Here is a 14,986-nt window from a genome sequence, read left to right on the forward strand (position 1 = left end):
ATGTTCACTGAGATGCACCCATGTGTGTGCCCATACACACATCATAGACCGATAATAATAGTCAGTTTAAAAAATGTAAAGGATGAGCCGGGCAGTGGTGGCGCACGCCTTTAATCCCAGCACTTGGGAGGCAGAGGCAGGTGGATTTCTGAGGCCAGCCTGGTCTACAGAGTGAGTTCCAGGATAGCCAGGGCTACACAGAGAAACCCTGTCTCAAAAAACCAAAAAAAAAAAAAAAAAGTAAATGATGTTAAAGAAATAGTTCAGCAGTTAAGAGAGCACTGCTTCCAGAGGGTCCAGATTTGGTTCCCAGCATGATGTCAGGTGCTCACATCTGCCTGTAAATTCCAACTGCAGGGGATTTGATGTCCTCTTTTGGCCTCTGAAGGTACCTGCATATACTGGTGTACATGGCCACATACAAATACATACATATGCACAAAATAAATAGATAAATAAATGTTAAGAAAAAAAGAGAAGAAACAGCTTATGTGTTGTGGATGACTGTCTTAACTGTGTTCTTCCTTTAGCAGATAGACTGAGGGACAGCACCAGGGTAGGCGTGATGGCAATTACAGCCAAGATGGCTATGGTCATGTCAAGTTGGATCTCTATAAGTGACCCCCACTACATACCAGGGTGCCTTTGTCTTCCTGTGGGGCGGTGGGCTCTGAGAGGCAGTGGGGTACCCAGTTGAGTCTGCTTTGAACCCCGGTGACCCTAATGGGACGGTAGGTGTTTGGCCTTGCTCCTGGGCCCTGGTTCCTTTCACTTATCCACAGCCCCTCCCAAAGAAAGGTTTGTGGCCTTGGGTCATGTAGCATAGGTAGCACAGGTAGAGGGCTTGACTATAGGCTACAGAGCCTCAAGAGATCTCTGGTCAGCTGCCTTGGCCTGGAGGACCCCCAATCCAAGAGCTCTGTCCCTGTAGGACCTCGGACTGAGATCTCCCCACGCCCAGAGCCAAGTGACTTCTCACAGCCCGACATCCACCCAGCGCCTGCATGGAGTGAACTCAGTCAAATTCCCACACTTCTGCTCCCTGAGCCACAGTTCCAGCTGCCTGGAGGACAGACACTCAGGATCTACAACTCAGCACAACAGACAGACCCACATCTTCCCATCACTCGTACTGACAGCATTCTAGCTAATTTTGTCATCATCTTTGCAGGTAGTTCTTGGCCACCAGCCATGGCCTGGAACAGTGAAGGATCTTTACCATCTAGTGGGGAGCTGACCACCCATTTTGCCAGATCTGAATCCTTCCCTTGGCACCTGCTTCCATCCTGAGGTGTTGTATGGCGCTTTCTTTTGCTTCCTCCTAGTTAGTTCCCTGTTAATATTTAATAGTTCTCTGTATGAGAGCTCTGTTGCTTAAAACCCTGCACAGCTTCCATCTTCCTGAGAGAATGCTCATGGGTGGCCTGTGCCTTTCATTGGGTGTCAGGAGTTTTAACTGTTGGTGGAGTTTGTTGTATTCCTTTAAATTGTGTTGGATTTTGGCTTGGCAGTCAGAGTTCCTTCAGAAGCTTGTGTGTGTGTGTGTGTGTGTGTGTGTGTGTGTGTGTGTGTGTGTGTTCCTCAGAAGATTGCTTCTAAGGTTGGGCTAAGTAGTCCAGAGCTGCCTTGGTTCTACAGTTAACTTACCCTATTTCTAAAGTGATGTCCCTCTGGGTATTCTACCCAATACTTGTGAGTTGGTGAGGTGGCTTGTGGGTACCCAAAGACTTCTTGTCCTGCTTTGAACTCTGGAGATTGTTCACCTATTGCTTCACACACATGCACACACACACATACACACACGCACACATACACACACGTGCATGCACACACATGCGCACACACACATGCCACATGCACACACACATACGCATACACATGCACATACATATGCACATACTATGTATATCCTTGTTTTGATGTTTTCCTCACTTTCAGGTAGTTTCCCAAGCATAGTCAACCCCAGTTGTAGGCCAAGGGAGTTCTCTGCAGATCCTGACCCTGAAGGCTACACTTCCTCTCCAACTTTACCCTGTTAATTGTAGCCTCTTCGCTGCCCTGAACCCTGTCTTCTGAACTCAAGGGTTCCCTGCTTCCCACACCAAGGTCTGACTCTCCTTCCAGCTGGAGCTGGTGTGGTTACGGGCTCACTTAGCTCTTTTTCCTGTCCCTGAGCTCTGCCCTGCTCTGTTGACACTGCTGCATCGTGTGTGCCTCTGTTGTCTAGTTATTTCAGGCTCTCTCTTAAATACACACAGAACAAACGAGCCAGTGTGATAAAACTAAAATACAGGTAATGCTATTGGTTAAGATACTGACCCCACTAACATCCCATTTTTTTCTTCCATAACCAGCTACCATGTAAATGTGAATATCAAGAAGTCTATAGAGTGGCAGTGACCTCCTAGCCAGCCTGTCTTTCCACATTGCTGCCGAGGTGTCATTGGTGAGCTGAGATGCCTCTGTGGATTGAAGCCTTCTCCCAGGAGCCCAAGAGAGGGAAGGAGCTCTTGAACACAGGGCTACTGCCTTACCCCAGTGGCCCCACGGGCCCCACAAATCTACACGTCTGGCCAGCCCTGGCTTTGGGTTTATCAGAAGACAAAAGGCTAAACCTACCCTAGCTCCTAGGAATGCTTCCTGTTCCTGCCCAAGCTGGGGGAGAAATGCCAACCTCTGCTGGACACTTACTTGTGCTTCTGTACAAAGGTGACAGTGCAGAATGCCACCCTCGCATGGTGAGCGGGCATGGGTGTACGATGGAAGATGGGAGAACTCTGCTGCTCCCCAGAGTCATGTGACTTCATCTAGGGGTTAACATTGGCAGCTGCCTTTCCCATTTCCCTCCCCCTTGGGGTGCCTTCCCATTCCACAGCCAATACCCTGTGCTTCAACTTGCCTCTAAGAGTTGTACCCAGACCTGTGGCTGGAGCATGGCGTTGGGGCTACGTTTGTCTCTATTCAGGCCACCTCAGTGATGATGGGGAGGTGGGAAGCTTTCTCATGCAAGTCTTGGGTGATGAATGTCTAGGAGGTCATCACTGTGTTTTTCTTGTGAATGCTGACTGTCCCTGGTCTTGTGTGCATGTCCTTACCCCAGAGAAAGGGCCCGTTAAGAGAAGAGAGCATGGGGTGTGGGAGAAGTAACCCAAGGAACCAGGAACCATGTTCTCCTCATACCTGAAGCAGGACTGCCTGGGCTACATTGCCTCACTGTTGCTGCCAAGAGTGCAGAGCACCTGGTGTGGTGCATGCTTTTAATCTCAATATTTGGGAGGCAGAGCAGGTGGATCTTTGTGAGTTCAAGGCCTGCCTCATTTACAGAGCAAATTCCAGGCCATCCAGGACTACATAGAGAAACCTTGTCTTATTTTTGAGACAGAATAAAACTAGAAACTGGCACAGCCACAAGGCCAGGACCAGGGTAGGGGAGTCTAAGAACAGCTGCCGCTTCCAGGGAAGACTGAGCAGAGCTGGACACACAGTGGTTAGTATACAAAGGGGGCACTGTCGGCAGTGCCACTGGCCTGAGTTGCTGGCTGCTACAAGACTCTGGGTGCAGGAAGCTTCTCCCTATGGAGATGGCACGGAGCTCCCCTCTGCAAGCCAGTGCCCTACAGTTCTCTGGCTTTTGTCCACTGCACTGTGTCAGGTTTCCCAAACTGTCTTCATCTGAGCAGTGCCCCAGGGCCTCCTTCACCCTCTCTTATGTTACAGCCATGCTTTGCAGTTACACGGTTCCCCATAGGTCACCTGTCACTCACCTGGACTGGGGACGTGGAAGCCTGAGACAGAGGACTGAGCTGGCATGCCTCATGCCAGGTGCTTGTGCTGTGGTCTGTACCAGAGCCCAGGAAAGGCCTGCTGACCTTCCCTTCACCCAGTGGGCTCTTGGTATGCTGTGGTAATTCAGGTACACTACCCATGTCCTAGCCCTTGTGGAGTTAGATTACCCTCTGTCCTATTGCTGTAGAGAGACACCATGACCAAGGCAATTATGATAAAAGAGAGCATTTAATTGGGGCTGGCTTCCAGTTCCAGAGGTAAGTCCATTATCATCATGGTGGGGAGTATGGTGGCATGCAGGCAGGCACTGGAGCAGCAGCCGAGAGCTAGCTACATCCTGATCCACAGGCTAAGAGGGAGCCTGGGCCTGGCATGAGCTTTGGCAACCTGAAAGCCTAGCCCCCAGTGACACACTTCCTCCAACAAAGTCACACCTACTCCAGCAAGGCCACCATTCCTAATCCTTCTAATTCTTTTAAACAGTTCCACTCTCTTATGACTAAGCATTCCAACATGTAAGTCTACAGGGTCGTTCTCATTCAAACCACCACACCCATTGAGTATGAGACTGGTCACAAGTGTGTGTGTGTCAGAGGCCATCAGTGGAGAGAAATCGAAGTGGAACAAGGTGCACAATGTGAACTGGATGGTACAAATGTCACATTACACTCGACAGCTTTGCGTCATGTGTCCATTGGGAACATAAGCTCTCTTCTTGCCCTTGGGCTTAGGCTACATTAGCACTGACTTCTGGAGCATTTTTCTATAACCTCCCTTCCATTTACATGTCCCCTAAAAGCAGGGTGCAGAAAGATGTCAGCAGCAGTGACAGTAAGGGTTGGGGCATGTGGGGGAGGGTCCTCAGCAGGACGTATCCGGGTGCGCCACTGGTCTCACATGCCACACAGTTGAACATCAACTGTTCACTGGTGTGCTGGGCTCAGCATGACTGGCCAAGCATGACTGTGCAGCAGCTGTGGGACTGAGCAACCCAGGTGCTGTTGTTCTGAGGAATTTTCCACTCTGGGTTAATGGCATCTTTCCAGTGAATAGGGCCGGTGAGCCTAGATTGGGCCAAGGGCAGCTTGCTGAACTGAGGACGACTTGGGGCCTGCTCTGGAAACAAAGCAATGCCATGGCAAAGAGATGGCCACTGCCTTAGTCCCCAGGATGTTGTGTCTATGTTGTGCACATCGACCCTGAGGAGTACCCTGTGGCTGAAAGGAAATAGTCCTGTGGCTATAGCAGTACCACACCCCTGGGAGCTTCTGGCCAGTGCCGTGGATGTAGGGTTACTATCTGGGTGTCCCTATTGCTCTCTCTTCTGAATCTCTGCAGGGTTCCAGACAAAAGATGCACATCAGGAGGCCATAGCTCTAGAAGGAGCAGAGTGGGCAAGCCTGCAAGCTCAGCCATCCCACAGCTTTGTCTGTGTGATGGGCTGGAGGCACCAGAGACCTCCCGGGACAGGAGAAACATGGTCTCTGCCTCAGGAAGCTGGTCTTGACAAGAAGCTGGCTGGAAACAAGAGCAAACACTGTTTAGTGTCTTAAAATAAATAGGTGACATGGAACATGAGAAAATGGAAGCAGGGCTGTTGCTGGGGGGAGGGACTATAAGGAGCCAAAAAACCTGTAGTGACAAGAACGGACTCAAGGGGAAATGAAAGGCTTTGAGTTCTGGTGCCTTCAGCGCATAGGCCATGGTACACGTTGGATTTCATGAGATGAGAACCTGACAACAGACGTTAAGTCAGAGAAGAATGTGATCAAAGATCTGATTACAAACTTATGAGGAGTTCTGGGAGCCCCGTGGAGTGTGCTGAGTCCTGATGAGCAAGGAGGCCATAGGAGCACTGCTGATGGAGTTAGTGTGCAGCCTGCACTATAAGGAGAGGAAGGCATCTAGGTGAGTCTGGAGAAGCTGAATGGGAGCAAGCTCCTAGGATGGACTCCAGGGGTAAAAACCTGGAGATGCGCAGGGCCACCATGACTGATGGCCAGGGAAGGCAGGATGCCCATCTGAGGCTAGGGGTGGCATCCCTAGCCCATTAAGGCCTGAGATGAGGTCCCTACCTCAGGGGAGTGCCAAGAGCTCTCCACGTCAGTAGTCACTCTGTGCTCAAACTCCTCCACCCCCACCCCAGACCCAGAACCCACCTGCTCATTGTTTGCATGAGTAAGAGTCTACCTCCCTGTCTCTGAGATGCAAATCTCAGCATTAAATAATTTTGAGTTTTCATTTTTAAGTCTAATTTTGGATGCTACACCGCATAGGCCTGTATGACTCAGGGCTTTCTGCTTTAAGGAAATTTAAAAAAAAAGGTTTTTGTTTTTTGTTTTATGAAATATGAATGACCATGTCCCAAAAATACATGTTTTTTTTAAAATTTATAACATTTATAAATTAATCATGGGAAATTTCAATACATCCAGACCATAAAAATCAAATTATCTTTCATGCATCTGTCCCCCTGCCTCCAGGGCTACCCTGCCAAACTCATCCTGACAGATAGTAGCTTATGGCTGGCAGTGTAACCCCAGCACCATTAACCAAACCTGGAATGCATACACTGTTCATCCCTCATCAGGCACCATTCTTTTAAAATTAATTTTGAATACTAAGGAGACTTAAATTTAAAACTACTTGATTGCCTCTTTTGTGTGTGTGCTGGGGGCACCTACAACCTTGAACATGCCAGGCACTCTACCATTGAACTAGATTATTTTTTAACTTTTTATTTGAGACAAGGTGTCAGTAAGTTGCTCAGGCTGGTACTGAACTTGTACAGCCCAATCGGGCCTGAAATATGATCCTTCTGTGTCACCTTCCTGAGTAGCTAGGATTATGTATATATGTCTGTACCTCCAGGTTTGGTACTTGTCTCAAATGGTTGGTTTGTTAAATGTTTATAAGATGAAAAGATTACTGTTTTAGCCCAGAATGGTGGCACATGGCTTTAATCCCAGCACTCAGGAGGCAGAAGCAGGTGGATCTCTGTGTGTGAGTTCAAGGCCAGTCTGATCTACAAAGTGAGTTCTAGGACAGCCAGGGCTATTACACAAAGAAACCCTGTCTCAGAAAGAAAGAGAGAGAGAGAGAGAGAGAGAGAGAGAGAGAGAGAGAGAGAGAGAGAGACAGAGAGAGAGAGACAGAGACAGAGACAGAGACAGAGAAAGGGAAAGAGAGAGAGATTACAGTTTTCAGGATCTAAATAAATGTCAACATTGCAGTTATCAAGTCTAATTTATTGATGGTACTGTGTCCCCATCTGGTTCAGCTGTGTCTTCACAGTGGCACTAAAGCCCCGTGCCTCTTCTAGTTGTTGGAAGCTGGCACTAGATACAGGCACAGTGTCCAGCACACATCCTAGGATAGCTATGAATGCAGTCACAAACAGTTATAGACCAAGATGTGTCACTGTGTTACAAGGCTAGATGCTCCTGACAGAGGTCTGACCAGACTCAAGACTGACTGGGCACAAATCACTACTGCATGCCACAGTATTCTTTCATGAGGAAGCATAGAGCAATGGTTGTCTTCTGTGATTATCAGTGGCCCCTGACCCGAGGTCCTCACTGGCAACTGTAGAACTTGGGTTCAAAGTCTTCCTCCTTGTCTTTTATCTGTGGGGAGCCTTTCCCTATAGATAATGGTGTAAGCTGCTGAGTCTCAGACTTTGTTGTTTTGGAGAAAAGTTGGTTCTCTATCATTCCCGAGGTTGCTGATATTCCCTCCCCGCTTATCAAAGTGTGTGCATGTGTGTGTGTGTGTGTGTGTCTGTGGGTGAGCATGAGTGTGCACAATTTTGAGAGTCAGTTCTTTTCTAAACCTTTATGTGGGTTCCAGAAATGGAACTGTTTGTCAGGTTGGTGGCAAGTCCATCTCCTCTCCTGTCACTGATCTCATATCAATACAAACTCATGTATTTAAATACATGTAAAATGCTTAGTGTATGGTAAGGGTTCTTAGAAAAAAGACAGGGTTCATCTCTGTGAGATGTTCAAGCTTTTGTAAATATAGACACATACAGACACAGACACAGACACAGACACACAGACACAGACATAGACACAGACACAGTTACAACCCAGAATGAAGGAGTAGCAAGGAGAGCAGAATGCATGATCCCTCTCCAGGCCATGCCTCGCTCATCAGCTCACAGCTTCCCAGGCTTTCTCAGTGCACACAACTTAGTGAAGGTTGGTAATAACACTTCAAGAGGCCCCCTAGGTCACAGGAAGTCACCCACAGATGTCTTTCTACTAGGTAGGCAAACCCAATAAGGATTATGGCCTCACAATTTATAGTAGACATTTGGAGAAGTTAGCACACATAAATTTTATTATTTTTTGTTTCACTTTGTTTGGTTTTTTTGGAGGCAGGGTTTCTCCGTGTAGCCCTGGCTGTCCTGAAACTCACTCTGTAGATCAGGCTGGCCTCAAACTCCCAGAGATCCATCTTCCTCTGCCTCCCAAGAGCTGGGATTAAAGGCATGCACCACTACTGCCTGTCTGGGTTTTTGTTGGTTTTGTTTGCTTTTGATTTTTTTTTTTTTTTTTTTTTTTTTTTTTTTTTTTTTTTTGTTTCAAGACACAGTCTCACTATGTAGCTCTGTATGTCCTAAAACTATATAGCCCAGGCCATATAGTTTGAAACTCACAGAGATTTGCCTGCCTCTGCCTTCTGAATGCTGGGATTAAAGGTGTTCACCACCACGCATATTTTTAATTTTATATGCATTTATTGTGTGCATGGATGTGCCAAAGCATGCATGTCAAAGTCAAAGGAAAACTTACAGGCATTGGTTCTCTCTCTACCATGTGGATCCTGAGGATAAAACCCGGATCATCAGGGTGGCAGCAAGTACCATTAACCACTGACCCATCTCACTGGCCCACACATAAAATCTAATCATAACTATTCCTGGGATATGTCACTTGCAAGAGACTTTGAAACTGCCATCTTTTTGTCTTGTTCTGCATCAAATTTCACAGTAATGCTTTCTCAGTAGCTGCCACAGCCAAGACCACAGAAACAGAACATTATAGAAAGAGATAAAGCAGTCATCACGCTGTGTCTGATGTGCAGACATGCCCACTTTGCCACTCGCTGAGTTACTTTTGGCCCCTTCTCTGTGTGGAGGGCAGCACAGCACTGGCTGTGGTACAAACCCCACAGTGACCTGCCCTACTGTGACCTGCCTCACTGGGATCACTTGTTTTTGGTCACAGTGCTTAAGAGGATTTTTTTTCTGTAACCTTTGACTTGGCTCACACTTCAATAATCCATTGCTATTTGTTGCTTCCCCATTCAGTATCTATGACAAGAGTAATTTAAAAAGAGAACATTGTAAATCATAACTGACCTTTAAAAAGCTCACCTGATCTAAAAAAGTAGCCAGCTTTCCTTATGGCACATACTTCCTTGTTGATATGACTAAAAACTCCAGAAGCACTCAGCTGCTTCTACCTTCCTGGGGTGCCTATTCTTGCACTTCCAGAGTGGGTCGTGGCATGGAAGGAGTGTGCTCCTGGTCCTCACTGTTGATGCCGGGCATGGCAGAGACAGCACCCAGATGGAAGAGCATCACACCCCATTTATCTAGTGGGGTTTGCACTCCCCCCTTTTTGTGCTAGTCCAGTTTCAGGGACAAGGACCACCCACCTAGCCTACAGACCTGTACGCAAGTGAAAGTGACCACTGCTATGCATACTGAGTCTGAGGCCACTGACTGCACAGCAGTAGCTGACATAGAAGGAAAAGAACACAGGAGAGAAAGGCAAGGCAGTGTAAATCCAGAGGCTTCTTTCCTTCTAAGAGGAGTAAATCCTGCTTTGGCCAACCCTGTGTCCACTGACCCTCCAACCATAGAGCAGGCTTTGACTTTTACCCCAGGTGAATGTACCTGAGCTGAGTGGCTCTCAGGGAGCCCAGTTGTAGGGGCCACCATGTGCAATTGGTGCTCAGGACCCAGCTTCTGCCTAAGGCCTAAGCCCTAACCTTTTTGCTGGCTGGAAGGAAGGCAGGGGTGCCTAGGAGCTCCTAGGAGCAGGGAGTGAGTGACAGGCTTGCCAGTATCCATACCTACCAGACGCTGAGAAACGGAGGAGTGGGGCCCTATGTCAAAAGCCATACGTGTCAGATCTTATAATGCTTCTGTGTCAGGGCTCAGGCACCTTTCTCTGCACATTCGCCTACTCCCATTCCTACCATCAATCTCTTAGATGTGTGACCAAGGTAGAAAAATTTGAGTCGTGCTGAGCCACAGCCACCTTGCCCCAGTGGGAACTGGGCACTGATACCCTCGCATCTATCCCAGCCTCAGGTGGAGAGCGGAAGCATGGGCATGCAGAGTTTTGAAAAGACTTGAATGGGGCTGGAGTAGAGTTTGCTGCCAAGCACCTTATAACCAGCATGCGCCTGTAAACTCAACACACAATTCCAGAATGTGCAAGGTGGAGGCAGGAGGATCAGAAGATGAAGATGGGGTTTCTGGCAGCTGGGTAGGTAGGTGGGTGATTGGATCTCTGATTGTGCATGTGAGAGACTCAGATGTGCAGCAGTGCCACGGTGCCACTGGCTCCCCGGAGGTGTCTATACCTTTTGTACCCCATGTTAATTCTTTCTAGTCCTGCACACCAGGTGCCTTGGCCAGCTGGCAGGGACTTTGCTGACCTTGGCCTCTTTCCGACTCCTGACCTCTAGGCTGTCCTGCTTCTGGATATATCCAACATCCCATAGCTGCCCATTCTAATGTGCTACTTCTAATTCTCTCTGGGCATACAACCTCTTCCTTCATCAAGAAGGTTCAGTCCCTATAACATGTTCATATTGTCCCAGGAGAGCCAATAACCCCTCAGCATTGAGCTTTTGACAGAGGGATAAATGGTAGCCCAAAAGATGTCCACACCCTAATACTTGGCAAAAGAGAACTTTGTGGGAATTGGGAAGATGGCTCAGTTGGTAGTGTTCACCAGAAGCATAAGGGTCAGTGTCAGAGCTGCAGCTCTTGTGTAAGCTCAGCATGACAGCCTGTGCTTGTAACCCTAGCTCTAGGAGACAGACATGGGGATTCTGGGGGCTTGCTGGTCCAGCTAGCCCATTGGCTGAGCCCTAGCTTCAGTGAGAAACCCTGTCTCAATGAGGGTGGAGAGTGATAGAGGAAGACACATGATCAGCCTCTGGGCTCCATGTGCAGCTTAGGGGAGAGGGACCAAGAATAGGACTAGGGTGAGACGGGACATTATCCTGGCCATATCCAAAAGGAACGGAATGCAGCTCCATCATCAGATAAAGGGGTAGCTGACTCAAGGATCTTCCCCTAGAGTGGGGTGCATATGGCCCTGCAGACACCTGGGTTTTGAACCTCTGGCTACAGTCCTTTCATGGATTGTGGTAGCTTGGTAAAGAAGCCCTAGGGGATAAACACAAAGGAACTATCAAGGATTGAAAAAAAACAAAAACAAAAACAAAAGCAAAAGCAAAAACAAAAACAGGGCAAGACGTAGCCCTGAGTTACTCCTGTGATGTAGACACTTGGGGATCCTTTGAGCTTCTTGTTCTCCTGGGAAGAATTTCCATCACCCAGCATTTCCCATCCATAGCCTCTAGCATCTCACTGACTTGGAAAGTGAGGAGGTCCTTGGCCACAGAGCAGAGTCTTGAGAATCCATTATGTCAGTGTTTAGAATTTAGTTTCTGGCTACAAGGTGACATTAAACCCCCTAGACCACACACAAGTAGATGAGCTAATTCATCCAGCCCTGCCTCCAATTCCTACTACCCATCCCTGGTAGTGAGGGCAGAATGGGCAAAGGACACAAGGTTTTATAACCATGCACAAACATGATATCAGACTGTTTTTACAGCAAGAGGCACCGTGTTTGTTGTCAGCACGTGCTATCAGCCTGCCCAGGGCTTTAGTGGGATGGCCACACAGGCAGCCCCATTGTTCTATGCTCTCAGGTGAAGGGTACACATGCGCGTCCTGGGGAGGTCATAACTGCCTGAACCTTTAAAACTGGCAGAGCACGGCAGGTTGGCATTGCCAGGGCAGTGACCTGGAGAGCTAGCAGGTCTGCAATTCCTCACCGCTTTTTGGTTTTTTCCTTTATACATTTTATAAAAAGAATTTTTCTTTAAAAGCAAAAGGAGAAATTAGTATCAGAATACCCCAGGTTAGTATCAGAATTCTCATCTCTACAGACATCTTTGTGTCAGGTGTGAGTAAATTCATCTTGTCTGACAGTTCCAGAGCACTTGGGGGCTTATCACACCAACAGAGCAGGTCTGTTCTGGCTCTGACAGCCCTCTCAGGTGAGTACAGGGAGGGACTGAGGGCCTCCCACAAGCTAGGCTTCAGAGTCTTTGATGAGGACGGTAGGTTCACTGCTTCTTTGTCCTGACATCCAATCTTACAGGATGAGGTCCACAGGGCTGATGGGAACACTGCTCACCCTGGCCAACCTGCTGCAGCTGGCTGGGACTCTGAGAATTGCAGCCTTCAACATCCGGACTTTTGGGGAGACTAAGATGTCCAATGCCACCCTCTCCAGCTATATTGTGAAAGTAAGTTTGGGGTGGCCCAAGCCTGAGAGCAGACATGCTGTCAGGACCACGGTGAACCTGAGGCCTTACCATCCGTGGGTGGACGTCAGGGTTATCCTCCCAGATCACTGTCAACACTGCCCCTGGCTGGCAGGGAGAGCTGCTGTCAGAGCAGCAGCTGCAGCTCTGCCCACCCAGCCTGTTTTGCTCAGCGGTGGCCCTACCCCCAGATCCTGAGTCGCTATGATATCGTCGTTGTCCAAGAGGTCAGAGACACCTACCTGGTTGCTGTTGGGAAACTCCTGGATGAACTCAATCGGTGGGTGACAGTGCTGGAGTCCTGGAGAGTAATGACACCATTTGCAGTCTCATTCCCTCTGTGCTCCACTGACGGGGCCTTGCTATCAGGTGCCAGGAGGTTCCCTCTATGGTCAAAAGTACCTTTGGTTTCCTTTATCCAGGGACAAACCTGACACCTATCGCTATGTAGTCAGTGAGCCGCTGGGCCGCAAAAGCTACAAGGAACAGTACCTGTTTGTGTACAGGTAAAGCTCTATGCTGGCAGAGCCCAAGAATATAAGCACAGGGATGCACAGGCCCCAGACTTGTATCACAGAGGCTGAAAGTGGTTTGGAGAGCCCAGATGACCCTGCTCCACTTGGGAGGCCCTTACAGAGCAGGGGTAACGATGTGTATTACAGGGCTACAGGATAAGGTTCTGGCTGGGTGGGCATCTACTCAGCGGCCTGTCACAGCACCACAGTCACCTCTTGCCTGGTCTCTCTCTAGGCCCGACCAGGCGTCTGTTCTGGACAGCTATCATTATGATGACGGCTGTGAGCCCTGCGGGAATGACACCTTCAGCCGAGAGCCAACTGTTGTCAAGTTCTTTTCCCCATACACTGGTGAGTGCGGCTGTGCTAACTTTCAGCCCGACCCAGGCCAAGATGGAGTACAGCTTGTAGCTGGAGTCCAGACCTCTAGAAGCCTGGGGCAGGGCTGCCCTCTACACTCCCTCAAGGGAGCTCCCAGTGCTCTGAATTTACATTCAATTACAAGGTCGGTATGGATCCTGTGGGAGGCTGTCCCACATCTTTATCTCTGCTCTATGGCTAAAACCAGCCCCTGCATGAGGGCCCCAGTGTATCGTCAGACCAGCCCCAGTCCAGGCTGGTCTCTGGACATGTGTGTAACGTGTCTGCTTCTCCCCAGAGGTCCGAGTGTTTGCGATCGTGCCCTTGCACTCAGCCCCAGCAGATGCTGTGAGTGAGATTGACGCCCTCTATGATGTTTACCTTGATGTCCAGCAAAAGTGGGGCCTGGAGGTGAGACCATGCTCGGGACAATGGGTTCTACTGGCCCTGTTTGTCCCTGGACCAACAGGCATGTCTCCTGGTAGGACATCATGTTCATGGGAGATTTCAATGCTGGCTGCAGCTACGTCACTTCCTCCCAATGGTCTTCCATTCGCCTTCGGACAAGCCCCATCTTCCAGTGGCTGATCCCTGACAGTGCGGACACCACAGTCACATCCACACACTGTGCTTATGACAGGTAAGCAGCCCCAAAGCCAAACTGCGCCTTTAGTCACCCTCTCCTACTCAGGAGGCAGGAGCTCTGCTTCTCACAGGCTCCTAGTTTTCTTGTCAGCATGGCTACCAGTGGATGGGGTCCCAGCCGGGCACCTACATGTTAGTCCCTGCTAGTGCAGGGCCTTCTTTAGTACTCCCAGGTGGAGCACATCTGGAGTGTGGGGCTGGCAAACCTTAACCAAGGGCTCTATGTGGGCGAGAGGATGAGGGGCCTTGTTCTTTGATGTCCTGCAGGATTGTGGTTTCTGGAGCCCTGCTCCAGGCTGCTGTCGTTCCCAACTCGGCCGCTCCCTTTGATTTCCAGGCAGAATACAGACTTTCCAACCAGCTGGTATGTGTCCTGTCCCTTGTGTGGTTTAGGTTAGCCTGACTCCATGATTCCAGACCCACACTTCTACTTTTCCACACTAGATGTGGGTGGAGGTAGTTCAGGCCAGGAGCAGAAGGCTTTCATCTGCTCATCCTCTGTGGTACAGAAGACCTCACTCTGGCCCCATGTCCTCTGCACCTCCCTGCCTCTGTAGGCTGAAGCCATCAGTGACCATTACCCAGTGGAGGTGACACTCAGAAAAACCTGATGTCATTGAGCAGTTCAGCTATACCGCTTCCAGTGAGGAAGACCCCACCTCAACTACACACAGTACTAGAGCGTTCCACCGTCTCAGAAGAGAGAACTTCTACCACATGGACTAAGAAACACTGTTTAATTGAAGTAAATAAAGCTGAGCTCAAGCAGTTGGTGGCACTGTCTGTATACTAAGTCCTTCCTCCCCAGGCAGATCCATCTATCACCTGGGAAGACCTGGGTTGACACTAGATCCAGTGTCTTGGCTGTCAGTGTTTCTCTAGGGCCTTGACCAGAAGGTCGTTCAGGCGGCCTACCATGGCCCGGGGGTCATCAACGAGTCCTGCTGCTATCATGGCGTTCTCATAGATCTGAAACATAGGGATGGCATAGTAAAGTCAGGACCAGGGGCTCATGTCCAGCCCGACCTATACCTGACCCTCAGCAAGAGAGCAGCTTTGTATCCCCAAGGCAGAAAAGGATGCCAAACCCA

At 49.1% G+C, this 14,986-nt stretch overlaps 2 protein-coding genes across 3 annotated transcripts in view; one reads left to right on the forward strand and one right to left on the reverse strand.

Annotated features, from left to right (window-relative positions):
- The first annotated feature begins 11,803 nt into the window (after window positions 1-11,803).
- Dnase1 (deoxyribonuclease 1) lies at window positions 11,804-14,663 on the forward strand. 2 transcript variants are annotated; one of them, XM_076937299.1, is made up of 10 exons: window positions 11,804-11,966; window positions 12,038-12,105; window positions 12,210-12,357; window positions 12,549-12,655; window positions 12,798-12,881; window positions 13,126-13,241; window positions 13,549-13,661; window positions 13,736-13,890; window positions 14,163-14,259; window positions 14,453-14,663. In XM_076937299.1, exons 3-10 carry the CDS (start codon window positions 12,211-12,213, stop codon window positions 14,504-14,506), a joined length of 873 nt encoding a protein of 290 aa, XP_076793414.1. In that variant the 5' UTR covers window positions 11,804-11,966; window positions 12,038-12,105; window position 12,210; the 3' UTR covers window positions 14,507-14,663. The 2 variants fall into 2 exon arrangements, with proteins under 2 accessions (XP_076793414.1, XP_034361707.1); XM_034505816.2 differs by having other exon boundaries at window positions 12,567-12,655.
- The window catches only part of Trap1 (TNF receptor associated protein 1), a 33,054-nt gene continuing 32,681 nt past the window's right edge, over window positions 14,614-14,986 (reverse strand). Inside the window, exon 18 of the mRNA XM_034505815.2 lies at window positions 14,614-14,864. Coding sequence (XP_034361706.1) covers window positions 14,763-14,864 — 102 coding nt within the window. The 3' untranslated portion in view covers window positions 14,614-14,762. The remainder of the gene's footprint in view (window positions 14,865-14,986) is intronic.

This window comes from Arvicanthis niloticus, chromosome 6 (assembly GCF_011762505.2).
Source record: "Arvicanthis niloticus isolate mArvNil1 chromosome 6, mArvNil1.pat.X, whole genome shotgun sequence".
In the NCBI taxonomy this organism is placed as follows: domain Eukaryota; kingdom Metazoa; phylum Chordata; class Mammalia; order Rodentia; family Muridae; genus Arvicanthis; species Arvicanthis niloticus.